General features: G+C 53.7%; 10 protein-coding genes across 10 annotated transcripts; 5 read left to right on the plus strand and 5 right to left on the minus strand.

Moving 5' to 3' along the window:
- Positions 1–977: 977 nt before the first annotated feature.
- Positions 978–1,698, plus strand: BO95DRAFT_459364 (CFEM domain-containing protein; the record flags this gene model as incomplete). The annotated part of the gene is made up of 3 exons (XM_025588640.1): positions 978–1,058; positions 1,110–1,248; positions 1,313–1,698. 3 exons carry the CDS (start codon positions 978–980, stop codon positions 1,696–1,698), a joined length of 606 nt encoding a protein of 201 aa, XP_025446844.1.
- A 778-nt stretch (positions 1,699–2,476) lies between these two features.
- Positions 2,477–4,403, minus strand: BO95DRAFT_197752 (uncharacterized protein). The gene is made up of 4 exons (XM_025581007.1): positions 4,345–4,403; positions 4,244–4,284; positions 3,613–4,174; positions 2,477–3,513 (listed from the first exon to the last, which is right to left on the minus strand). The coding sequence occupies exons 3-4, from the start codon at positions 4,076–4,078 to the stop codon at positions 2,903–2,905; spliced, it is 1,077 nt and encodes a 358-aa protein (XP_025446845.1). The 5' UTR covers positions 4,079–4,174; positions 4,244–4,284; positions 4,345–4,403; the 3' UTR covers positions 2,477–2,902.
- Positions 4,404–4,576: 173 nt separating this feature from the next.
- On the minus strand, positions 4,577–8,139 carry BO95DRAFT_380296 (putative ubiquitin-protein ligase (Asi3)). The gene is made up of 2 exons (XM_025583336.1): positions 7,418–8,139; positions 4,577–7,351 (listed from the first exon to the last, which is right to left on the minus strand). The coding sequence occupies exons 1-2, from the start codon at positions 7,856–7,858 to the stop codon at positions 4,898–4,900; spliced, it is 2,895 nt and encodes a 964-aa protein (XP_025446846.1). The 5' UTR covers positions 7,859–8,139; the 3' UTR covers positions 4,577–4,897.
- A 909-nt stretch (positions 8,140–9,048) lies between these two features.
- BO95DRAFT_500660 (putative sterol glucosyltransferase) lies at positions 9,049–11,949 on the plus strand (the record flags this gene model as incomplete). The annotated part of the gene is made up of 6 exons (XM_025590981.1): positions 9,049–9,749; positions 9,804–9,961; positions 10,019–10,382; positions 10,441–10,791; positions 10,876–11,510; positions 11,583–11,949. Coding segments are annotated over 6 exons (2,412 nt in total), but the record flags the coding sequence as incomplete, so codon positions are not given.
- A 386-nt stretch (positions 11,950–12,335) lies between these two features.
- BO95DRAFT_470510 (acid sphingomyelinase) lies at positions 12,336–14,424 on the plus strand (the record flags this gene model as incomplete). Its single annotated transcript, XM_025589522.1, has 4 exons — positions 12,336–12,470; positions 12,536–12,622; positions 12,673–12,950; positions 13,020–14,424. The coding sequence occupies 4 exons, from the start codon at positions 12,336–12,338 to the stop codon at positions 14,422–14,424; spliced, it is 1,905 nt and encodes a 634-aa protein (XP_025446848.1).
- Positions 14,425–14,706: 282 nt separating this feature from the next.
- Positions 14,707–15,896, minus strand: BO95DRAFT_459370 (uncharacterized protein; the record flags this gene model as incomplete). Its single annotated transcript, XM_025588641.1, has 2 exons — positions 14,707–15,760; positions 15,814–15,896. The coding sequence occupies 2 exons, from the start codon at positions 15,894–15,896 to the stop codon at positions 14,707–14,709; spliced, it is 1,137 nt and encodes a 378-aa protein (XP_025446849.1).
- Positions 15,897–16,692: 796 nt separating this feature from the next.
- Positions 16,693–18,518, plus strand: BO95DRAFT_510917 (putative carboxylesterase; the record flags this gene model as incomplete). Its single annotated transcript, XM_025591390.1, has 5 exons — positions 16,693–16,856; positions 16,920–17,198; positions 17,251–17,426; positions 17,483–17,844; positions 17,895–18,518. The coding sequence occupies 5 exons, from the start codon at positions 16,693–16,695 to the stop codon at positions 18,516–18,518; spliced, it is 1,605 nt and encodes a 534-aa protein (XP_025446850.1).
- Positions 18,519–18,524: 6 nt separating this feature from the next.
- Positions 18,525–19,603, minus strand: BO95DRAFT_438697 (uncharacterized protein). The gene is made up of 2 exons (XM_025585577.1): positions 18,821–19,603; positions 18,525–18,765 (listed from the first exon to the last, which is right to left on the minus strand). Exons 1-2 carry the CDS (start codon positions 19,295–19,297, stop codon positions 18,661–18,663), a joined length of 582 nt encoding a protein of 193 aa, XP_025446851.1. The 5' UTR covers positions 19,298–19,603; the 3' UTR covers positions 18,525–18,660.
- Positions 19,604–19,812: 209 nt separating this feature from the next.
- BO95DRAFT_478814 (haloacid dehalogenase superfamily protein) lies at positions 19,813–21,149 on the plus strand. Its single transcript, XM_025590058.1, has 3 exons — positions 19,813–19,925; positions 19,988–20,147; positions 20,240–21,149. Exons 1-3 carry the CDS (start codon positions 19,906–19,908, stop codon positions 20,972–20,974), a joined length of 915 nt encoding a protein of 304 aa, XP_025446852.1. The 5' UTR covers positions 19,813–19,905; the 3' UTR covers positions 20,975–21,149.
- A 766-nt stretch (positions 21,150–21,915) lies between these two features.
- On the minus strand, positions 21,916–25,434 carry BO95DRAFT_427796 (uncharacterized protein; the record flags this gene model as incomplete). Its single annotated transcript, XM_025584814.1, has 6 exons — positions 21,916–23,349; positions 23,411–24,005; positions 24,072–24,947; positions 25,001–25,090; positions 25,143–25,247; positions 25,301–25,434. The coding sequence occupies 6 exons, from the start codon at positions 25,432–25,434 to the stop codon at positions 21,916–21,918; spliced, it is 3,234 nt and encodes a 1,077-aa protein (XP_025446853.1).
- Between the last annotated feature and the right edge of the window lie 272 nt (positions 25,435–25,706).

A 25,706-nucleotide genomic window follows, 5' to 3' on the forward strand; every position in this document is an offset into this window, starting at 1 on the left:
CTTGTGCCCTCCGGATTCCTTGGCTTGCCAGCTCCTACCCAGGGAATTTGCTCGGTGCCAATTTCGCAGCCGCGTAAGATTGTCACACAGCAGGCAGAACGTGTCACACCCACCATCTTCCTCTCAAATGACCCGTCCGTCCTGCCATCAAAGTTGAGCCGGGGTTTGTAGTCCAATGGCTCAAATGGTTTCTACGCCACCGGCTTCTGCTTTGGCCTGGTTGCAGAGCCGTTGAGGTTGAGGTCGATATATATGACTTCTCAATAGTATGTGCCCATCATGTGCATTGCGGATGGCACCAGTTCACACAAACAGGAGAGAGTACTTTGAGATTTTTGAAGTTACCGTGATGCTTGAGCTCGAAAGCAGTCCTACCACCATGATATAAATCCACAAATCCACAAAACTTAACTATGGATTCAGTAACGACAACCCTTTCGCAAAATGCGACAGTTACACGTCACTGCCGAAAAGCATATGTGGTATGTCTGCCCACGCTGATGGTTTACAGGAACGTAGGGCAGCCTAAACCAATGGGCCACAGCCTTGAAGTGCAATGGTTACGCACCTCGAAGATTGCGTTTGCTAGTACGCATTTCTTCTCTCCAATTACCCTCTCTTGCATCACATCGGAAAGTATGTCCGCATGTCTCAAAGGGGTTGCGCCGTGCTCTCATAGGCTCCCCATCGTGCCCACGCCACCCGTGTGCCTTGGGGAAACACCACTGTATGTATATATAGCAATCTCGAAGGGACATGTGATGGTCTTCCCAAGGCTCTGTGCGAGGTGAGCTCATTAGCTTATAAGAGCTAACGGCCATCCCAAGGGGATTTGTCTCCACGCCGCTGTATATCTTCAGCAGCTATCACTCGTTTGATTTCTCCTTTTCACACTCCTTTAGACTCAACTCTGCAGTCAAAATTCCACCTTCATCCCGGCCTACTGTTGTCCAGCAAGATAATATCAATTGCCCAAGATGTATCACCACCGTGCATTGATCCTGCTCCTTGTTAGCGGTCTCGCCAGAGCACAGCTACCCAACCTTCCCCAATGTTCTGTACGTGACCGGCCAGGACTGTAGCGGAAGCTCCAGGCTAACGAGCCGCAGCTGAACTGTTTCATCAGCGCGTTCCAAAATGATGGATGCTCGCGCCTCCTCGACTTCGCCTGTCATTGCTCGAAGCCAGAGGTGGTGCAAGTCGTGACTCCATGCGTGCAAAAGAACTGCAATGCTGCCGATCAGAGCGGTATGGAAACCTCTCCCCTGCCTCTCATCTTTGTTGCACGGGCCACCTATTGACCACCATACAGCCGTATCGAACGAGGTTGTCCGCCAATGCTCCGCGGCTGGCCATCCCATAACCCTCCCACCCGTTGCTGGTGCCGAGACCACAACCACATCCCAGCCCCCGGCCACTGCCCCCAACACGAGCGCACACCCCACCAACACAGGAGCGATGACTCTTCCCACCATCTCCTCGGCTGTGACTCCATCCGGGCCCAAGTCCACGCCTGGAGCCTCTGGCACCGCCTCCCGCAGCTCCTCATCGATCATTCAAGCATCGTCCAGTACCCCCGGGGCTTCCTCATCTCGGGCATCTCCCAGCACTCCTCTTGCCACGGGGGCCGGCTCTCACGCCGAGGCTAACATGGTAGGAGCCGCTCTTGCCGTCGCTGCGGCAGCTTACATTCTATAAGTGATGGGAGATAAGACTTGAGCCTCACTCGTCGATGGGTGATCTTCTCAGGGGCCAGGCACGTCGATGGACTGTATGTCCTAGCGACACGATGGTTGTAATATCAAGACGAGAACGGATCATGTAAGGGGAGGATACATTGTTCTTGAAAGGTCTTCGATCATTCAGTGTCATTCGTGTTGTCTGTTTTCTCATCCCGCTGCTTTCGCGGTGTTTTCAGGTACGATGGGAATTTGAGTTCTGTTCGCGCAGCTATGAAAGGAAATCGGCTGTAGGTAATGGGAATACATTTGTTTTGAGCTTAAGTCGGAGTGCATGAACCCTTAGGGTGTCGACGACGTTCACTAAGGCAGTGTCCTGTCGTGTAGCTAGCGTACGTCCGTAGATAGACGAAGTAATCTGCTTCTGTTTTCCTTGGCAGAAGTGGTAAAGAGATGCCCGGATCCTGTCAGGAAAGATCACTACCGTCATTAGAAGCTGTGCTGCTCCGGACCAGGATCTCTGATGAGAGACCCGGAGGATTGCGGTGTGAGAGGAGCGAACACAAAACACCTACTAGACATTCACCTTCCTTCCGCTATATACCGCCAGTCCAGCCACAAGAGAGGCCACAGGCTGCCACCCCACACCGATAGCTGAAACACTACCTACCCACCAGGAACACCTACCGTCTTTGGGAGATATTTCAGAGAATGGGAGAGGAGCTACGGTAGAGCCACACAGCCGATTAAACCCGAGAAAAGCGAACCATCATCCTGAAGAACAAGTATCTTCAGTTCAGCATGTTGATGTCCGTATGTACTAGTACTCATCACCAGACCATTTTTGTCATGTTATGTCCAGGGCCAAAGAAAATCACAACTCCGCTAGCTAAACGCAACAAATACCACCTCTAGATCTGACCCCCTGACCCCCTGACAACCGGACGATCGATCCTCGAAAATGTACTACTGTACTGTAGGTAAATCGACCCAGACCCAAATGAACAAGATCCCCGTTCCGAAAAGAAAATCATATCACACCCAGATGACCACCTAAGCGGGGCAAAAGCCCAAGCAGAAGTCAAAGAGAGAAGCACCAGATAAGTTCAACAAGCCGAGTCCAAGCCATGAACAGATATGCAACGGCAGTGCACAAACACACCAGGTAAGCAGACAAAGCTCCCCCTCCCCAAGGACGAGGACCAACTCTCCCTATCCAAGTCTCACTTCTTCTCCTGCTTAGCAGGACCGCCCGCAGCACCAGCAGCAGCAGCACCACCACCACCACCAATATCCCCGGTAGTATCAGTATCCCCGGTATCCTCCAGATCCGACCAATCGCTGAACTCCTCCCGATCCGACGAATTATCTGACTGATCGGCATCGTAGGCGCGGTCGGGGTCGTCGCGGAGCGGCTCGACGGCGAACAGGTGGGGGTGCACGGCCGCGATATCGAGGTAGGCGGCGCGGCGGGCCATGGGACGCTGGGGCAGGGTGTTATCGTCGCCGCGGCGTGGGACGGGGGCGTACGCGCTAAAGAAGCTGCAGATCACCGGGCGGTCGAGGTCGGAGTCGGAGCTCGAGTCGTAGGGTCGGCGGCGCACGATGGTGGCGCGGGGCGTCTTGGAGGCGGCAACGACGGTCTTCTTGCGGCGGGAACGGGGGCCGGTGGTAGAGGAGGAGGGCCCCGAGGCGCGGGCGCGGGCGCGGGCGCGGGCGGGAGCTGGGTACGGGGTTGCTGAGGTGGTGGCGCCGGGGACGACTTCGGGGCGGCCTAGGCGGGCGTAGGTTGTGGTGTGGCGGAAGGGTGTGTTGGGGAGGATGTGGCTGTTGTCTTTTCAGGGGGTTTAGTTTGGGGGACTTTGGTCCTTGGGGATGGGGGTCTGGGGGGCTTGTGTTTGTGTATAACACAGGGGAGAAGAGGAAGACTTACGTCCACGCTTGCACGCCTCAGTGTCGCTTGAACTGTTGCTGTGCATCCCACTGCGGACGCGATCGGAGCTCTCCTTCGTAGACCCGGACTCGTTCTCGATAGACACAGTCTCATTCAGAGATATAGTCTCGGCCATGGACATGGTCGCGTCCCCATCCTCAGAGTCGCTCGAAGTCTGGGCCTCAGAGGCCCCGGGCCCGGCGCTCTCACTGCCGGTCTGGTCCTGGTCCTCGGCCTCGTCCTCCATGTCGGTGACGGGAGGCCACAGACGCATCCGCTGGCCGCGGCGCACAGGCTGCGTGTGGATGAGGGTCTGCGCGCCCTCCTCTTCGGACGAGGAATAACTCGAAGACATGGTGTCGGCGTCGGAGATATAGCCGTCTGAGCCAGTGGTGGAGAAGTAGGAGGAGGTTGGAGATGGAGTGTATCCAGGGCCACGCCCGAACAGAAAGGGGAACAAACACATCGTAAAAATCGTCTTGTCGCGCGATTGTAACGTGCAGTCGTGATGGTTTGTAAGAATCGGAACTGATTTCGCGTAACAAAATCACTTCTGGACAGTCTAAGGCATAAAGAACGATCGATGAGCGCGGCACGATTTCATACTTGCTTGCTTGCTGGGCTCACTTACTTGCTCAGACTGTGTCTGAGTGTATATCTTGGTTCTGCACGCTAGAGACGGTGAGGTGAAGCCTGAAGGATACAGTGAAAGTAAGAGATCAAAAGGCTTACGACGAGGAGGGGAAGAAGATGAGAACAACAGGCTCAGGTGACAAGTTGATCGATATGAGCATACAGACAGCACCTGTATGCTCGAAAGCGGTGAGACCAAAAGAAACGAAGCCAATGGGTTTCTTCAGAACACCTCAGAGTCAGCATGGCATTTGTTGGTTGTTCTCCTACATGGTGCACACCGTAGGGTGGCATAGCGGGTTCTTGTGGACTGGAAATCATGAAAGCAGACCTATTCGGGTGAGTCTGATTCTATATTGCCTCTCCACCTTCAAAGGCATGTTCAGAGAATAAAGTGCTGAATGGGCGATTATATTCATTTATCTAGCGCGTGGGAGTGAATGGTCAAGGAACCCGAAAGAATGCTTGATGCAATTCTACCATTTTTTCTGGTGAGCGAAAATGAAACGACGATATCCCGAACGCCGTGGTTAAAGGCAACCTGTTATGCATATAGTAACAAAGGAGGCTCAGAAATAGGAGAGGAGAAACAGCGTCCGCCAAGACAGTATGGCTGCAGACACAACTCGAGAGAAACAGACCTGGAGTGAACCTATGGCACCCACAGCCGGACAAACCCTCCAACTTCACGACGGCAAGTCACACAGCTGCCAAAGTTGTTCATCGCTAGGCTCACCCGACAATCCTCGCAGATACACAAACACCGACAGGGCCATGTTATAATAGACCGCGGACTGGTCTGACAGATGACACACGGCGGTCCGCTGGGACCAAGGCCTGATGCTCCCGACTCCCACGTCTGTTCGTTTGATGGGGACTTGGTCAATGACTCCGATCTTTGGGAGAGGATGAGCTTCTCCAAGATTTCAGTCTCCTCCTCTGGTGTAGGTTTCCGCTTCTCGTCACCAGAGCTCTGCTGGTTTAGCCGTGAGAAACGCGAGGTAAGCAGAACTTGGGCCCTGTCGCGCTCGACCTGTTGCTGGAACTGGCGACGAGTCATGATCCGACCTTCACGGCCCGCAGCAAGGTGTGCCGCCAGTATACGAGCTTCCTGCCTGCTTTCCTGGTCGCGAGGATCCAGTAGACGGGCAAAGGAGCCAAGATCAACGAGTGTTTCCTGCACAGGAGTGTCTTCGCGAGACAAACGACCAGGATACGGGTCTTCTTGTGTGGGAGTCCGGCGTCCATCCGACTCATAAGCTTCCCAGTCAGAGTCGCTGGTTGTTACCATTGACACAACGCTGGTTGTGTCGTCCCAGTCTTCAGCAGAGGGCACATAATCAGGACTTTGATCTTGATTGCCCCATGCACCTCCAGCTCTCCACCAGTCATACAATTTCTCGTCAAGCCGCCGTTCGTCCGACTCTCCCCAACGGCTAGCATCGACGCTCTCCCGCCGACGCATCTCGGATTCCACATCAAACTCGGAGTTGGCAGGTACTTTGAGCACCCCATCCTCCGACATTATCCAGAAGTCTAGCTTCTCGAGATTGTTCTTCCTTCCCCGATGCTTCTTCTTCCGCTGACTCCGAACCAACGATTTGAGCCACTGCGGCCGCCTGTTGATACCAATCTTGCTCAGTAGCTTGTCAAAGCCATACGCGGTCCACCGGAGCAAGAAATGGAAGATGGCACGAAAGAACGCGAAAGATTGATAGCACCGAACAACGCCTCGAAATGCGCCGACACCTTCGGACTCATCGTGTGCTCTCGCGGACTGCGAGACGGTGGTCTCGACTTTCTTCTCCCGAGCATATCCAGATTCCCACTCCCACTCCGCAGTGGCTTCCATCTCAAGCTCCTGCAACTCCTCACTTTTCTGAAGGTCGCCGTATACAGAGTCACGGCCTTGCGCACCTGAGTATTTGCGTTGCATAAGCTCGATTTCAGCTAGCCTGTCCCTTTCCAGCCAAGTCATTCTTTGCGCGACTACTCCCCGTCCCTCATTCAAGAAGACTGCCTGCCTGGCGGCAGTCAAGGCTCCATAGCCGATTCTTAATGAGGTGGTGTAGAAGTCATCGTGACGGTTGAAACGTATGCTCTGGATCTGGTTGGCACCCTGCATATTTTCATGCGCCAGCGAGAATCTCTCTTTCAAGGATAGGTTCTGAGGTGCGTCCACAGGTAGCGAGAAGGCAGTAATCACAAGAGCTAGGGCATAAATAAAGACGCAAATCAATATTCCCAGCAAGATGAAAAGATGGGGCACAAATCCAACAAGGCAGACTGTTGGTATCCTGAAGACCAGGCTTTCGGTGCCAGTTGATGTACCACCAAATGTGCCCCATGCGATGGCAGACATGAAACAAATCCCCCAGAAAGTCGTGTTAACGAGTCGATACTGACTCTGCTTGCCGAAAACATCAAGCAGATTGGATGTCAAACTATTACAGCAAGAGATCAAAGTGATGAGCAGCAAGTCTGGAGAAACGTTCATTCGCTCCAAAGCTTGCGCCTTGCTCAGTGATTGAAGAACGGACTGACCGCCTTCTCCTTTGATTTCCTTCGCAGTACTCTGCTTGGACAGACCGAAAATACCAAGGCCGAGCGACTGACTTATTGTGGATTCTGCTTCGGCAAAGGCAAGCGAATGCTCGAAGATAGACATCCCTGCCTCTGTAAAAACCGACCTTCCCTGCAATGCGCAACAAAGCGTTTCCACAAAGTGACTTATACACAGCCGGAGGAAGGCCGGCCACAGGAGCCGGAAGGAACCATATGATATGTCAGAGGCGTTGACAGGGCGGCCCATGTGTACTGCACTGCAAGACTGCTCATCCGTTTCCCAAGGGAGCAGTGCTGAGCTGAAAGTATAGAGAAAGCCGCCGTTTCCGGCATAATCAAAAAACAATCGCTTGTTCGGTTTTCCGTATCGAATAAGCGAGTAGTCTGGCGATGTCTGGCATCGGAGAGCACGAAGCAGGGCATGTATTTGAGCAACGAAGAGGACGATGGGTATTATGCGCAGGGCGAATCTCCTGCTCCAGTCTAATTGAAGTCGCCGTCGCGTGGATGCGTATATGGTGATTCTATTCAGGACAAGAGACTTGAAAAGGTCAGATGAACTGAATTGCCCAGAGCGACAAGAGACCAAAAGTGATGATGTACTTACTACTGTGAAACAAGCTAGTGACCACCGGCCGGTCAGATACGAAAAGAACCCACTGAACTTTACAACGGCTTGTACAATGTCGGAGAACTGGGGGAGGCTAGAGTCAGCCTGGGCGACAGCGTCTGCTACGCTCTCTCGAACAACTTCCGCCGCGGCCTGCGTTGCAAGAACCACTGTATCGCCTTCCGAGCCCGTAGCCGGGGCTGAACCCCAGATGTGTGTCGCCATTTCTTGGAGTCCAGCCATCCTAGCAAACTGTTTTGGTACTATTGAGAACGCAAATGTCTCTGCTTTTGAAAGACCTCGAAGAGGTAAAGAGAGGAGCTCGCGCGGTGAAGTAGACAACAGGGATGTGGCGGTGATCGGAGGAGACGTGTTTAAGGATTGCGCGGATGATGTTGCCGTTGTCACTGCTGCGGTAGCTTCTGAGAGTATCGACATGATTGAGAAGCTGAATATCCACAGCGAGACCGGACGATTCTCAGCGTGGCTCTCACGGCGGTTTGGTCAGGAGTGAGCATGCGTGAGCGGGGAAGAGTGCTTCACAGCTTACGGTGCCAAAGGGGAGGGAGGAAGGTACGTAAAACAGTAAGAGAAACCAGAAGTCATTAGATCAGCCTCACAATATCAAGAAGGCGGATGACTGGCCTGGAGTCATCTTCGATTGTCCCCATAGAGCATAGTAAGACCCCAGGCGATGAAATCTGGAGAATCAAGCGTAGTCTCCGGACTCCGTAATACGTACGTGGACAGCCGGCGGCATGTTGAGCCCAAGCCGCCGCCGCGGTCCAGTATCCGGCGCTAACCCAAATCAGGACAACGCACATGTCTGGAGTGACTAGACAGTCAGCACGTGCCACAGGAAATTACAGCAGGCTGGCAAGTAGGTGAGTGACAACAATCTGATAGATATTTGAATAACTTACCCATATGCATGAAATGTAGAATGTATCAGATTTGCTACTAGCGGTATCAGCACTGATCCTCACAATCGTCCATTCTATGGATGGTCTGGTATTGTCTATACTCTCCGTGCCGCTGGCTCGCCATCGTACAGCTACAAACGACAAATTTACAGCAGAAAAATAGTGTCGAAAACATGTTTTGAACTCAAGTTGATAGCGTAGTGATCATCATCTAGTGAATCACCCCAGTCTACTCCGTAGAAAAAAAGATTGAGTATCTACTGACACTAATTAGCACTCCACAATTCATCAATTGGGCTGCCTTATACAAACTATTTTCTATGCCCCACAGTGGCTAGTCCAGAGGGGCATCCCATACGAATACGAGGCGAGCTTCGACCATAGACCCTTTTTTAGTATGCAAACCTTGTTGATGACCCCAGCTCGGTTCCAACTACAAGTACTTCTATTTCCACCAGAACTGAGAGAAAATGAGCATCTTTCCACGGATCCTCACTTTGGAGACCTGCAAACATGTCAAAGCCCACCAAAGAGGACTTAAACAACACGAGGACACCTGACGAACATGGCCTGCCCCCGTATTCTCTCTATCCAGATGGCGTCGACAACAATCTGGCCAATGAGATAGGGGATGTTCAGGGTGAGTCTTCGCCAGCAGGACCATTACTTCCTCATATACTCGTTTGACATGAGACTTATCTTGACCAAGCCGATGGACGCATCGATGTCGATCTCGACTCCGTCTTCGCCAAAACCCTCGCTCAAATCATCGAAGCTCAGCAAGAGGACATCCACAATCCGCCACCAGACTACTTCGACAGGCATTCAAGGCAGCCTGAACCGGTGATTTGCGACATTCAGCTCAACATTGTGATCCAAATAGTAGGTAGCCGCGGAGACGTTCAGCCGTTCATTGCGTTGGGAAATGAATTGCAGAGATATGGACATCGCGTCCGCATTGCCACTCATGATGTGTTTCGAGCCTTTGTGACAGAGCACGGGCTGGAATTCTTTCCCATTGGGGGCAATCCGGCAGAACTGATGGCGTTTATGGTTAAGAATCCCGGATTGATCCCGCAAATGAAGAGCCTGCGTGCTGGCGAGGTGCAGAAGAAGAGGGCTATGGTGTCTGAGATGCTCGACGGCTGCTGGAGATCATGTATCGAGGACGACCCAGTCACACAGGTACCATTTGTGGCCGACGCCATTATTGCCAACCCGCCCAGCTTCGCCCATATACATTGTGCACAAGCTTTGAGTATTCCGGTTCATCTGATGTTCACCATGCCGTGGAGCAGCACGAGGGCTTTCCCGCATCCTCTTGCCAACCTTCGTGCTTCAGAAATGAATCCCACGACTGCGAATTGGGTGTCATATGGAATTGTAGAATGGCTGACCTGGCAAGGGTACGTGTTCTGAAAGAAGGTGGCTGAGATTCCGGCTAATAGCGCTCATTGTAGATTAGGGGACGTGATCAATAGATGGCGGGCTGGTATCGACCTGGATCCCATCCCACTGTCGGAGGGACCCAGCCTTGCGGAGACCTTAAAGATACCTTTCACATACTGCTGGTCCCCAGCACTAGTACCTAAACCACGAGACTGGCCGAGTCACATTGGTACGTTTGACGGTCGGATGCAGTATACGCAGAACGAATTAATAACACTCGGTACAGATATATGTGGATTCTTCTTCAGAGATACACCATCATACAGCCCCCCCAGGGAACTATTCGATTTCCTGCAGTCAGGCCCAGCTCCCATCTATATCGGTTTCGGCAGTATTGTCGTTGATAACCCCCAGCAATTGACGAGGACCATCCTCGACGCAGTCAGAAGTCTTGGCGTTCGTGCTATCATCTCACGTGGATGGAGTGATTTAGCAGGGGATTCGAACCAGAACATCTTCTACATTGATGATTGTCCGCATGAGTGGCTTTTTCAGCATGTTGCTGCAGTCGTACATCATGGTGGCGCGGGTACCACGGCATGTGGCCTTGCTCATGGGCGGCCAACCGCTATTGTTCCTTTCTTTGGGGAGTGAGTCAACTCCGTTAGGATCCATCAATCTACCATCACTAACACGATATCATCTCAGTCAACCTTTCTGGGGAAACATGGTAGCCCGTGCTGGCGCGGGTGCCAGACCCATTCCCCACTCACGCCTCGACTCGAAGAACCTGGCGGATGCCATACGACTTTGCCTCACACCGGAGGCAGCAGCAGCGGCTCAGCAAATTGCAACTAAGATGCGAGCCGAGTCTGGCGTCACTGCAGCTGTTCAATCATTCCATCGCCATCTGCCCTTGGAGCGAATGCGTTGCCATGTGTTGCCTAATCACGCTGCTGTCTGGACATGTGTCAAATCGAAACGGAAAATCTATCTATCCAAGCCAGCTGCTCAAATCCTGATTGAAAAGTCGATGATCGACGCCAAAGACATTAGAAGGTCTGCTTATGCCTCCTAACATGCCTTGTAAATTCGAAGGTGATCTGCCGAGTTGCTCGTATGCTGACATTATTTTCGAACTAGCCATGAAATCAACCCGATCTTCATCGAGAATCGCCGCTGGGATCCCCTCACAGGCTTGATATCCGCCTCGACAAGTACAGGGTACGACATGCTCAAGTCGAGTGGTGGGATGCTCTACAAGCAATACAAGGAATACAAGCGCAGCCGCTCTCCTAGGCCCCCTACAAACCACATGAGCAGAAGCACGTCCTCCGTTACGAGCTCCACAGCATCAGTTGCACACCTAAGTGTCGACGAAACCAGCTCTCGTGTTTCCAGAAAGAGCGGGAAAAGCAGGGAGATGCAATCAAGTTCGTTGGCCACCGCAGGCAACGTAGCGGGTGCAACCTTGAAGGAATTTGGCAAGTTTACCGGCTCTTACTTCAAAGGCGTGGTGGTGGACATCCCGCATGCCGCAGCAGAAGGGTTCCGTCAGGTCCCCCGGCTCTATGGAGAAGAACCGAAGAATTATGGCACAGTAAAAGATTGGAAATCAGGCGCTGTGATGGGTGGCCGGAATTTTGTGGATGGAATGGCAGATGGCTTCACGGGTTTCTTCACACAGCCCATCAAGGGTGCCAAAGAAGAAGGGGTACTGGGCGCTGTGAAAGGGTTTGCTAAAGGTACTATCGGGCTGGCGACAAAGGTTCCTTCTGGTAAGTTGCTCGCGCGCACGCTCTGATTACGAACTCGTTTGATGGGGAAAAGCTGACTCGTTCTGTGCGTAGCTGGAATCGGACTGGTGGCATATCCATTCCATGGCATTGCCAAAACGGTCGAAGGACTCGCCAAGTCGAAAACCAAAAAGCTCATCGTCAATGCTCGTCTTCGAGATGGTCTGTATATCGTACAACGGGCTCAATTGACGCCGGAGCAAGAGGCGGAGGTGGTCCATAAATTTCAGGCTCTTGCGCGCGCGATGGTGGACTGAGGCCGATGCAGTTTTATCTCACACCTATAGCATTTTGATCATATATGCCATCTCGCGACACAAGTCAGGATTGTGGTAGTGAAAGAGCTTGTGCATGACCTTCATCATCCGACAACAGGCTAAAGACTTCAAGCTCCGTTCAAGAGAATAATGATGTTCTAGCCCAAGGAGGAAGTCATCACCCGATTTGTGGTAGAAGCGAGTATCTTCAGCCGGGCATTGCTCTTCCGTATCCTAGCGCCCCGGCAAATAAATTAATCTCAATATCTTCAACTCCCTTCCGAACCGCTCTTGCCCAATCATTCTCACGAATGTCTCGGCATGCTCGCTATTCTCAAAGCTTCATTTCACTCTTCACTCCACTCTGCTCGCCAACAAGGGTCAATCATTGCTCAATGCAAGAGAACGTGCCTGAACCGAGGATATCGAGGAGAATACAACTTGTGAACGCGCTCAATGCATGGGTTACTCCAATCGATTTGGTAATTATAAAGGCTAGGTAAAGCCTCTCGCTCTCTGGGCAAAGTCAAGCTTCATCCTCCTGTGTACCATGAAGATCTCTCAACTGCTTTGCTTTGCGGGTCTGCTTGGCGCCTCTGTCGCGTCAAGTGGACTGAATAAAAGATCAACAGTGAGCGATATTTTAACAGATATCGAGGACGCTACGACATGTGCTGCGTGTGAGGTGAGCAAGCTTTTATCAGCATTACTTTCTGGTGGTCCGAAACATTAGGCTGATCTGGCTCCAAGGCCTTGCTGGTTGTTCTCCAAGCGCTTGCTCACTTGGGCAACGATGACTTTGTGGATGTCATCACTGAGGTTTGTATCTTGGCTAAGGTAGGCGAGTCTCCCATCGTCATCCGATAAACTCTACTGATAGAGATCAGGTGGACGACGACGATGTTTGCGAGGGTGCAATCTCGCGCGAAGGACCTATTCTGGCTCACGATCTTCGTAACATGGACGTCCCTTCCAAGACGGCAGTTCTCTTTTGTACTACCATCTTTGGCCTCTGTGACTATCCGGCTGTGGCCGAATACAATGTCGAATTTCCTTCTGCTAAGCCAGCGAACGCGTCTCGGCCTGCTTCAAGTGGAGAGACCCCTCTGCAAATCGTCCACATCAGTGATATCCACGTTGATCTTTCTTATGAAACTGGTGCAAAGTATGTCCTTTAACCCCACGCCTCCTACCTCTTCACCCGACATTTATGCTGACCTTAATCTGGTTTTAGCTACAACTGTACCAAAAACATCTGCTGCCGCCCGTATACCGCTTCGGATGAGCCTGGATCGACGGACTATCCTGCAGGGGAGTATGGAAACCACAACTGCGACGCTCCTCTCACTTTGGAGGAAAGCATGTACGCAGCTATTCAAAAATTGGTCCCGGACGCCTCTTTCACGATCTTCACGGGTGACGTCGTCGAAGGCGCTGTGTGGCTGGTCAACGAGACTGAGGTAACCAATGATCTCAACGACGCCTACAAGACCCGAATGCCCAACTACCTCAACCTCGTCTACGGCGTCACCGGTAACCACGACACTGCGCCTGTAAATTCCTTCCCAACTTCGGACATCGACACTACAATCTCCAGCCAGTGGGCCTACGACACCCTGTCAGCCGATTGGAGCCAGTGGATTGGATCTACCGCTGCCAGCACCGCGGACGACTATGGCTCCTACTCGGTCAAATACTCCGGTGGCAACCTCCGCATCATCTCCTTCAACACCAACTTCTACTACAAGGAGAACTTCTGGCTCTACGAGCAGACCATGCTGACCGACCCGAACGGCCAGCTCGCCTGGCTAGTCAGCGAACTGGCCGCGGCCGAGACGGCCGGAGAGCGCGTGTGGTTGATGGGCCACATGCCGATGGGCTCGGGCGACACCTTCCACGACGGCTCCAACTACTTCGACCAGATCATCCAGCGCTACGAGGCGACCATCGCCGCCGTCTTCTATGGTCACACCCACAAGGACGAGTTCGAGATCGCCTACTCGAACTACACCGACCAGACCGCCGCCACCGCGACCATGATGTCGTACATTGCGCCCGCGCTGACCCCAACCTCCGGCAACCCGACCTTCCGCGTCTACTCGGTCGATCCGGTCACCTTCGGCGTCCTCGACTTCACCGTCTACATCGCCAACATGTCCAGCCCCAGCTACCAAGAGAAGCCCGTCTGGGAGAAATACTACGCCGTCAAGGAAACCTACGGCGCCCTCCTCGACCCGCCCGTCACCGACAGTGCCGCCGAGCTCACCCCGGCGTTCTGGCACAACGTCACCGCGCTCTTCGAGAGCGACGACGCCGTCTTCCAGGACTACTACGCCCGCAAGAGCCGCGGCTGGGACCTCTCCTCGTGCACCGGCGACTGCAAGACCGACGAGATTTGCCAGCTGCGCGCCGCCGAGGCGCAGTATAACTGCGTCAAAATTACGCCCGGGATCAGCTTCAAGCGGAAGCGAGACACAAGCTCCAGCTCGTCAGCCGCGCAGGAGAGCCCGTGCGGTGAGTCGGTTGTCGGGAATATTTTCTCGAACTTCGACGGCGCGGTCGAGGCGTTGATCCAGGCTGCGCAGGCGAAGCTGGGGTCGAGCTTCATGAATACCACTGTTAGCTCGACAGTCGTGTAGTGTGCTATGGCCATTTGGATCAGACTAACCATTACGCAAGTGATTAACGTGTCTATGGCTGACCAAATCAAGATGATAATGGCCTGGTAAGTCATATATAGCAGTAGTTTGATTATCTTTCATTTCACTCGAACTCCTTCTATTTGTATACATCGGTACAATCTACGTCAATTCAAGGTTCAAAGTTCTATATTTCAGCTATTGCTACCTGTCATCGCGAACTATACTAAACGGATAACTTCCTGCATCTCCCAATCGTTGCCCAACTCCACTCACTACAGCTTAGGGACTTCCCGGGACTTCTGTTCTGTCAGAGCTCGTTGGCGACATTGGGGTTTTATCAATCTCCACCATTTCTTTATGCTCGACGTGGGGAACGTCATGTTCCAGCTCACCAGAACCTTTCGAGCGATGATATGTCCACGCATGACCCGTGAGCAACTCCAAGTCTCGCGCGATAGCGCCCTCCTCATCCGCCCAAGCAATACGCTGTTTCCATGCATAGTCACTCTCGCGGGAGCTCCGATTCACACAGGATCTGAGGTCGACTAGAAACACTCGATAAAAGGGGGCGCTGCTCTCGTCGGCATCCTCATCCGAGTCCGTGATATAGCACACGTCAAAGTCCTTCAGACTGAGCCGATCCGTCCGCACGCCCCAATCCTGAATCGTCCGCACTATGTGCAGGACATCGTCGCAGGCGGTACCCCAGAGCCTCTCCGGCAACTTCTCACACAGATCGCAGAACGAGCACCCGTGAAGAATCTGCTGCAGATACCCATGACACGTGCCTGTCTTGGTGAATCCCGCGTCGTCCACGCTGACCTCCCACGTCGCCAAGACGCCGCCGTAGAATCGCGGGATGATCTTGCCCTCCAGCAGACGCAGGCGGTGCCAGACGGCCAATTCGTTCGCCAGGCTCCGCTGCACGAGCCCCTCGAGGTAGATCTCCTTGTGCGCGGGCGCCCAGCTCAGGTGCTGGAAGCGCGGGTTCTCGTTCTGCGAGAGGAGGTCCACCGCGATGTGGCTTTCCTGCTGGCAGAGGTATTCGTGGTAGTCCCGCTCGACCGCCGCCGCCCAGTGCGCGGCGTCGGTCTTCCGGCGGCCCAGCCTCTGGGTCCGGGCCTCGCCCGCGCAGCGTCGGTCGAACAGCTTCAGAAATATCGGCGAGGTCATCTTCCCCAGCGGCGGGTCCACGTCGATCAGCAGCACACAGGCCATCTGGTTCTCGACTCCGTACACGTCGAGGACTCTGGCGTGCATGGCGGTGACCTGGTCGGCGCGGGGGCTCGTGGGGTGGAGTTTGATCTCTTGGCCTACATGATAAGGCAATTCGCTTGGCGGGGTCAGTTGTTTGTTTCTGGTGAGTAAGGAAGAGTGGATGCTTACCTTGGCTCGGCGGGGTCCGCGGGGATGTAGGGGTCAACCTTGGTTGGTGTGGGTTCCCTCTGGGTCGGGGTGTTGCTTGACATTGACATCGAATAGAGTGTTTCGGTAGACTGGCTTGATATAAGCAAGGAGTGATGGTTGATAAGAATAGGTCAATGAGGCGGGGTGTGATTGATTGAGGTCTTTGTTGGTCATTGCAGGTGTCTTTCTTCTGGTTGTTGATAAGTTTACTGTTCCTGGGTTGGATTGCAGCGGAGGAAGTTGCGACCTGGGTTGGAGTGGTGGCTGGATTCGTAGTTTGGTGGTATCTTTTCCACAGGCCAGTCAAGCGTCTTTCTACTGCTTCAACAATCCCGAATTTATATGAGTAAAGTGGTGTCTACGAACGAGGTGATCCTGTAAGCAAAATGGCTTCTCTAAGATAGTTTCTATAAATAATGTGATCTCTGCAAGAATCTTATACAAATATGTTCAAGTCATATATTGAGTAAGCAAAGTAGTTTGAGCAAGTCAAGTAGGCCTTCTAGTACTATAAGCAAACATCATAAATAATGACAAACTACTAGAGAGACCAATTGGGATAGGTGAAAATCTTGTCACCCCTTCGAATAAAAACTGTCAATCCCTCGGGAACCCAGCACATACGCGCTCCGCGATAACCCGTGGACATTTTCCACATGGAAACTGCAATCTAAAGAACGATGACAACTGCCTCACCTTCTTCCCCCGCAACTGCCGCGGATGCAATGCGAGACCCACCGAGATTGCGGGGCCTGTACGGCCTGGGGGATTTCCGTGCGGGGGGTTTCTTTACTTCAGACAGACTTGCGACCTTCGCCAGACTCACTCATTGCATCTCCCCAGCGTCACCCTTCCACCATGACGATCCTTCTAACGCAGAACCTGGGCAAGATCCGCGGGCGCGATAGCAACAAAGTAACCCAATTCCTAGGCATCAAGTATGCCACGCTCAGCGACAGACTTGCAGACGCCCAACTCATTGAAACTCGCGACGGGGAGGTGCTCGACGCGACCAAAGATGGGTAAGTCACTTCGGACCAATGACTTGATTCGTGTGGAAGACTGACCAGCAACGACTGCTCAAGCCCGACGACACTGTCCCCGTCGTTCGGATGCGACCTGGAGCTCAGCATCGTCCAGCATACCCTGCCCCAGAAGCCTCTTCCCCAATCCGACGTCGACTGCCTGAACTTGAACATTGCGACTCCAAGCGACACCACGACCGATGCTCGTCTGCCGGTCTTTGTTTTCATCCACGGCAGCGGGCTGTTCATCGGGGCCAATTCCTGGCCGCAGTTTGAGCTCGAGCGACTGGTTGCGCTGTCTGTGTCGAACGGGCTGCCTATTGTCGCGGTGTCCATCAAGTATGTTTGTTAGCTGGTCAGTGGGAAGATGCGTGTGTGCTAACTGGCAAAGCTATCGACTGGGCATGTTCGGGTTCATAACCTCAGAGGAGCTGAGGAACGCCGGCTACAAAGCGAACAATGGCCTGCGAGACCAGCGGGTCGCTCTGGAGTGGGTGCGCAGGCACATCGGTGACTTTGGCGGGGATCCGGACAATATCACTCTTGCTGGGATGAGCGCCGGCGCTGGTATGTACTGTACTTGACGTCTGGGTGGTGTTGGCAGAGTTGACTGAGTGTCGCAGCATCGGTCGCCTGTCATCTTGAGTCGGAAACGCCTCTTTTCAAACGAGCTATCTTGATGAGCGGGAATCGTTTCTTCTCGCCTAGCCTACCCTACGAGAATCATGAGCAAAGCTATAAACAAGCAATGGCAGCATTGGGCTTGGCGGGTGCCTCACCAGAGGAACGCATTGAAGCCTTGCTGAAGTCTCCTGGCGAGGACTTGGTCGCGAAGGTCCCTCCGTCCATAACTCCGACATTTGCAGTGGACGGAGATCTGGTTCCGTCCGCAATAACTTACTCACAGCTGGCGGATAAAACCAACCACATCCCCAAAGGCAAGGACTGGTGCCAGGACTTGATGGTTGGCGATGCCCAGATTGATGTAAGTGACAATCTTAATCCAGTCCGATGTTGCCCATGCTGAACCGACAGGCCAATATCATCCACGCTATTAGGTCTGATCTCAAGAACGGATGCGCCGAGCGTTTCTTCGGGTGTCTTACAACCGTCCTTGCCACGCAACCAGAAGTCGCAGAACAGATCTCGGTCAGGTACGGCATAACTCAGGACTTAGATGACGGGGATGCGTTTCTTGCGATCCTCGAGTTCTTGAATGACGTTTGGATGTTCGCCCCTTCATTGGCATCTGCAAAAGGCTGGAAGGGACGCGCATTTGTCTACTATTTTAACGAAGGCAACCCATGGGATGGCGCTTGGAAAGGCCGAGCTGGGCACATTCTAGACCTTGCCTACCTCTTCCAGAACTTCCGTGAGTTTATGTCGCCTGCACAGCAAAAAGTAAGCTCTGCAATTGCAGAAGACTTTTTCAAGTTCTGCCATGGCATCCAGCCGTGGCCCCCAGTTGTTGGTGGAGACCTTGAGGGCGGGTTTACTGCTCGAGTCTATGGCCCCAGCTCTCAAGAGCCTGCGACCCAGCAAGTCCAACGACCTTTCGGTGGAAAAAGCCAACGTCGATCCACAATCTTCGACCTCGGTGACAAGGTCTCTCTTGATGGTCTTTCGAGAATCGCTACCATGTTCACTGCAGGACAGTAATTGAACGACCGCCGCTGTAAACAGCCCCTTAACACATAAAATTATACCTCATCCTAAAAAATTACTCTATTGCTTTCGCTCGAAAAATGCATCCCAACTCCACATGCGTAGTGTCATTATTTACCGCCCACTCAGGGAGATGTCAACCAGACTGGAAGTTCATGCTGTACCCGCCGGTCTTGGGGTCCTGGACAAACTTGAAATTCTCCGTGGAGAGACCAAAGGGCTTCAGGATCCCATTTCCCAGCTGAATCACTCCAATTAGTACCCACATGGAACAAGGCCAACGGGCGCCGACTTACATCTTTCAGCTTGCCCATCATCTCGGCCATATCCTTCTCGCGGGCCTGGGCGATCCGGTCCGGCAGCTCCCGCAACCCCTTCTGCACCACGCGCCTGTCGTCCGGGGGTAGGTTATCCATGGCCGCCAGCGCCTTGTAGTCCTCCTCGGCGCCTTGCAGGTTGGCCCAGCCGCCCAGCCGCATCCGGGCGCGCGCGCGGCGCATCAGCGCCTTCGCGCGGATCCGCAGCACGTCGCGCTTCGTCTGGTCCCGCTGCTGCAGCCGCTGGAGCTGGGCCTCCTCTGCCTCCTGGTCGTCCCCGGTGATCTCGACGACTGCTTCCTCCGTCGCTGTTCCGGGACTATTGCCTTCCCGACTCGTTGCCTCCGTGCTTGTACTCGTCGTTGGGGGAAGCACTTTGTCCAGCCGGTCGAGACACGTCGTCGCCGCGTCCACGGAGGCCTTCCAGTCCTCCAGCTTCAGGTAGCAGGCGGCCATGTTGCTGCGCAGCACGGCGACTTCGTAGTCGAGGTAGTTGGGGCAGGAGGCCAGGGCGCGGTCGTAGCAGGTGATGGCTTCGTCGTAGCTGGCGGCTGTGAAGAGCTGGTTGGCTTCGGCTTTGAGGGAGCGGGATTCTTCGAGGAGTTTCTAGGATTCAAGTCTGTTAGGACTGGGTGTGATGGTGGTGGTGGTGGTGGTGGTGGTGGTGGCTATACTTACCGTCTCCTCGTCGGCGGGGAAGCGGGCGTCGTGGAAGACGTCCTCTTCGTCCTCGCTGTCGCTGGCGCTTGCCCTCTTCTCGTCTTTTGACATTTTGTGGACGGTGCAGAGCTGAGCAGGGGTTCTTCCGATTCCAATCCTCGAGCAAGCTTGAGCTTGGAGATGGGCGGTCCCGCGGCGGCGGTCGGCCGGCGGGGCTGAGACCAGCAGTGCCAGCCTGAGGCACCAACGCTTCCTTCCCCCCCCGCTATCGATAGCCGATATCGAATTAATTGTCGCAAGTGCGGAGAAATCGACTGTCCACCTCAACTCAACTCCATTTCTTTGACTGCTGCCTTGTGACTTTCAGCATTGCTTTTGCGGAAACCAGCACACTCCCGTCCACCATGTCTGCATCCACCCCTGAGTAAGTCAGCTATCACACTGCCGTATTCCCTCCTACCAATTGGACTGACTGGCGATATGAAGATTACCCCGCGTGCGGGCATGTCTCTTCGACATGGACGGCCTCCTCATCGACTCGGAGGACATCTACACCGAGATCACCAACACGGTGCTGCAGGAGTACGGCAAACCGTTACTTCCGTGGTCGATCAAGGCCCAGCTGCAGGGCCGTCCTGCCCCGGAGGTAAGCCCCCCCTTGTCCTATCCCCCTTTCCCCTACCCCCAAAAAACAACAACAAACAAAACTAACCCCCATGCCCATCCACCCCCCAAAAGGCAGGCCGGATCTTCCACGACTGGGCGCAACTCCCGATCACGCAAGACGAATACATCGCCAAAATCACCGCGCTGCAACTCGCGCGCTTCCCCACCACCAAGCCGCTGCCCGGCGTAAAACACCTGCTGGAGACGCTGGTCGCCACGCAATCCACCGCATCCCCCGTCCACATCGCGCTGGCCACCTCCTCACACGCCCGAAACTTTCACCTCAAGTCCTCCCACCTGGGCCAGTTGTTCGCCGCCTTCCCGGAGCACCAGCGCGTCCTGGGCGACGATCCGCGCATCGGGCGGGGGCGCGGGAAACCCCTTCCGGATATCTATCTGCTCGCGCTGGAGACGATCAATGCCGGGTTGCGGGCCCGCGGGGAGAGGGAAATCACGCCCGCCGAGTGTTTGGTGTTTGAGGATGCGGTGCCCGGCGTCGAGGCCGGGCGGCGCGCGGGGATGCAGGTGGTTTGGGTGCCGCATCCCGGGCTGCTGGAGGCGTATGCCGGGCGCGAGGAGGAGGTGTTGGCGGGGCTGACGGGGGAGCATAAGGAGGAGGAGAAGGGGGAGGCCGAGAAGGAGGCCGAGGAGTTGGTCGCGGAGCGCGAGGGCCAGCGCCAGGATAATGGGAATGGCACGCCGGGGAAGTTGGGCGATGGGTGGGGGGTCTTGCTGTCCTCGCTGGAGGATTTCCCCTACGAGCGGTTTGGGATCGTGCCTGCTTCTGCTCCTGGTGCTACTCAGTAGATTCTTGGGTGTTGTACTAACGAGTCGGATTCTGGTCGGATCTTAGCTGAAGAGCTAAAACCAGGGCCAGGGCCAGATCTACGCAGCGGCGCGGAGAGTGGGGTTTGTCAGCTTTGCATTAAATAATAATTGCATCAAAAACGAAAAAAAAAATAACAACAAAAGGTATCTCTGCAATTTCAATTTGGGAGCAGGAAGGAAAACACGAGCGAAAAAAAAAAAAAAACCGTACTTTCGTGCCGGAAAGGCTTGTCATCTGTACATCGCTGCCGATGGGCCTTGCATCATACACAGAAACCCCTTGGCGCCATCCTCGTAGCGATCGTTCTTGTATTCAGGAAACCTTTACAAGCTGGGCGTCGTCGCGGGTTTGTGTCCAAGACACAAAAGATAAAAATAGAGTAAAAATCACATTCAAATGGAGCACCTATCATTCCTCGTTCTCAAGAAGGCCCGTCCGTCCCATGGTGGATGGGTAGTCTTGAGCCAAACTTGCAGCTCCCACGGTTCGAGACTCTCCCCTCCCATCCACCATGGGACGAACAGGCCTGCCTGTTTACAAAAGCAAAGAAGCAAAACAACAAAGCGCAACGCATAACCACCAAACTCCTAGAACCCGAGAAAATCAAAAAGGCAAGCAAGCAGAAACTGGATAGCAAGCAACGAAACACCTGAAACCTGAGAAAAGCAAGAAAGCAACGCAAGAAGCAGAGACTGAATAGCAAGCAGCGAAACCGAAAAGCAAGCAACGAAACCAAAGATCAAAACCACAACCGCGAAACCTGAAACCGCAATCTCAAAACCTGAACCACAATCTCAAAAGCGTAAGTCCTCAAAACCACAAGCCGAAAAGCAAAGACGACAAAAAGAAAAGACCGAAATCCAAGCACCAAGATGTACTGGATTGTATGTACGTTGGTGTACCATATGGAAGCAGTAAGCTATGGCTTGCGCTTGCACGGCTGAACATCATCCTGAATGCCAGCGTCCGCCTGCTTGCGCTTGTTCCTCTTTTTGTTCCAATCCTCAAAGACACCCTGAACCCTAGCAAGCTCATATGGGGCAAGCTCACCGAGAGCGGCACGAGACGGAGGGGCAGGCTTCTGAGGCGCAGCACGTGTAGGCCTAGGGAGATCAACCCATGCGAAGGAACTAGCGTCTCTTGTGTTCAGAAAATCGACGCAGCCCTGTTGGTTGGGGATTATCGTAGGGCCAGCATTCCTTTTGTGCACATCGATCAAGGGGAGGGGGAGCATATAGTCCGGGAGAGGACCCAATGCATTCGTGCTGTTGTCGGAGTCGAACATGTTCGGGTTAGCAACGTCTTGGCCCATGGCTTTCTGCATCTGTCCGTGCTGGCGGGGTTGGATGGCGCGGCTCGCCGGCACGAGGCTGCTCTGCATGTTGTTCTGCGGGGGTTGGATGGTGCGGCCCGCCGGCACGAGGCTGCTCTGCGCCATGATCATACGAGGATTGACGGTCTGCATGTTGCTCTGGGGAGGAGATGCCATGTTGTGCTGGTTGGGGCCGTTCAAGTTCTGAACGTTTGGCTGAATGCTGCTGCCCTGTGCCATGTTGCCGGGATCAACGTAGGCTGGGTGGATGGGCTGAGCCCCGAAAGGGACGAATTCAAGATCTTCCAGCCAGGGGTCCATGAGATCCTGGAGGTCTCCGGGCATCGCAGTGTGCGCAGTAGGGGCTGTAGCCAGGAAGGGAGGGTTGGGGTCCGCGATGGGGAACAGGGGCTGCGCGTCCGCGTTGGCTCCAGCAGTATAAGAGGGTTCTCCCATGAGGTTTTCAAGATCGTCAAGACCCATTGCGTCCGGAACAAAGGTGCCTGGGATGACATTATGCACAGCGGACTTGGCCGCGGGTGCCTTGAGAGTGCTGCCGTTGACTTTGATGGAGGCATTTCCCTTCTTCGAGGAAGGTCCCGCGGTCGCGAGAGGAGGCGAGGTAGGCGGGCTCTCCAGTTCAATGGACTCATCTGCGGATTCTTCGTCGTCCGCGGAGTACACTTCGTCGCCGGAGGCGGGTCCCTCTTCAACGGGCGCCTGGGCCAAAGATTGAGCTCTACGAGCCTCCTCTTGCTCCTTTTTCTTGGCCTCCGCCGCCACCTTAAGCAACTTGGCCTTCTTACCGTTCAGGTATCTATTGTCGCGAACGCGGTGAATGCTGCCAAACGGGTCCTCCACGAGAGTATGCAGATACGGAGGATCAAGAAGGTGCTTGACCACAGCCTTGTGGTAGATCATGGCCTCCATCACCTTCGAAAGCCTTTCTTTGAAAGTCAACCACCTAGGGGGAAGCGAGAACTTCAAAAATTCATAGTAGAGGAGATCTGGGCCCTGTGTATTACGCCGGATCAGCGCTTCCTGCGAGTCGGACCGTCAGCAAGATTACAAAGGATCTGGCATTGCCCGAAGAAAGTCTTACCAGTAGCTCCCACGCGGCTTTTTCTAGCACATGCCTGGGGTGGAAGGCGTTGTCCCAAGTGCCAAAAGATCTCTTGCCGTCTTGTGCCCAAGAGTTGTCCATCATCAAATTGGCCAACGCCACCACGATAGCCTTCTTGGCGGCATGCGTCTTGGGGATGGTGTCGTCGTCTTTCTCGACGTCGGTATCGGTCTTGTGGTCAGCACGCGCCTCACTCGCGGAATCGTAGATGGTGGCCTGCGGTATGTCGCTGGTTGGGTTGAGAAGTCTGTCAATATCCGGAAAATTTCCGGGACGGACTCCGCGGGAGTTGGGATCCAAGGAGTTCCAAAAGTTGGCCTTCTGAATCTTGACGCGCTTCGGCTCAGAAGTTGTGTCTGATTCCGACTCTGACCCTCGACCGCCTCGGCCGCCTCGGCCCCCTTTACCTTTCCCCTTTCCATTCTTCTTCTTGCGTTTGGGCCTCAGCGCCTCCAAGTCTTTCTTGTTAAGTTTGCATCTTTTCGCGGGGCGCTCAAGCTCACCATGACGATCAGCCAGGGAGCTTGAGCTTCCAGCAGCGATGTCTGGGTGACTAGCTGCGGTGTTGGAACTGCTGGATGGAGATGTTAGCTCGTTGACTAATTTCTGCTTGGTCTGATGTTATTGGGAAGTGGCATACCTCGGAACAACAGCGTTCGACGCCTCATGCTTACGCTTTCGGTTGTTTTCAACTGCCTGTCTGAGGATTGGGTTGTCCGGGGCGCGACCAAGAGTCTGAGGAGAAGTCATCTGAGCAGGAGTCATCTGAGGAGGAGTCAAAGGCTGCAACTGCCCATCTGATGCTGGGTTAGCCGCAGCCATGAAGGGGTTCGACGCCACGGAATTCCAAGTCCCGATGGGCAAGCGCTCGACATTGCTACCATCTACGAATGCAGAAGCACCTGGAGCTCCGAAGAGATTAGAGTTTGTGTACAGCATACTACCAGGATTCTGCTGCCCGTAGTGGACTCCCACATTGTGTGAAGAGCCGCTGGCAACAGCCTGCTGCAATGCGTAGTTGGAATTCGGGTGGATCAGCTCTGATGAGGACTGGGTGCTGAATTCCACCGATGGGTTCTTGGTATCCATATCAGCAGGCCATTCCTCGGGGTTACTGACATCAGTGACGTCAACAATTCTAGCAGAGCTGCCCCAGTGGTTGGGAACTGGCTCATTGGGCTGCACACGCTGAGCAGTTTCAACGCTTTCGGTACTGGTCATCCCACTTCCAGTACGTTCAATGTTGTTTGGGCTGCTTGTGTTGGCTTCATCACCATTAGATCCAACATCGGCTAGGAGAACGACGTTAGTAAACAGCCACGCTGTGAGATTTGGGTTCAGCCAGTCATTACCTTGGATAAGAGCCATCAATTCATCAAACTCCCGCTTATTCATAGAATCGCCCGCAGTGTTGGGCACATCGTTCTCAAGACTTGCATTGATGAATTTATGGAAGTCCCTTTCGGAACCATTGAAGTTCGAAGGGATGACACCGAGATCGCCAGGCCCATCCGCCCTGCGTGATGTTAGCTTGAATGAATACTTTTCCAAGAGATGTCGGAGACTTACTGCAGAGACAGTCCTGAAGGTCCAGCGGGTGTGTTGTTGTCACCATGAAGGTTGAGAGGGTCAATAGCAAGATTATCAGGTTCATCGGCCCTGCGTAGTGTTAGCCTGACTGGATCTTCTTCCAGATATGTCAAAGACTTACTGCAGGGGGGATGTTCCGAGTGTTCGAGAAGGTGTGGTGATTGCGTCGTCATCATCACTGTCGAGGTTGATGGGCTCGGTATCAAGATCGCCAGCTCCATCGACTCTGCGTAGTATTAGCCTGGATGGATCTTCTCCCAAGAGCTGTAAAGGACTTACTGCATAAGAGACGATCCGGAGGATCCAGAGGGTGTTGTGGATTCGTTGTTATTAGTGAGACTGCGACGCTGTCTGAGCTGTCTGACAAGGCTCAGACGCGCCTTGCAGCGCTTGAGGATCTTTGATCCTAGCATTTGAAAGTCACGCTCCTTAGAGCAACGTCCTTTCTTTTGTATTCAGGAGAAAAATTTGATGATTTGAGATGAATGTTGAAGATACAAAGAAGGGGATATGTAAGTTAGTGAAGTTATGTATTTCACTTTGTGAAGATGCGAGAGAGAGTGAAGACGCGTTCACACGCTCGAAGAAAGCAGGAGATATTGACAAACGAGAGAAGATATGTGCGAAGAGATGCAGATTCAAGATTATGTACTTGAAAAGGATGATTATCTTGAGGAAGTTGGGA

Source organism: Aspergillus brunneoviolaceus (genome assembly GCF_003184695.1).
Source record: "Aspergillus brunneoviolaceus CBS 621.78 unplaced genomic scaffold BO95scaffold_5, whole genome shotgun sequence".
Lineage (NCBI taxonomy): Eukaryota > Fungi > Ascomycota > Eurotiomycetes > Eurotiales > Aspergillaceae > Aspergillus > Aspergillus brunneoviolaceus.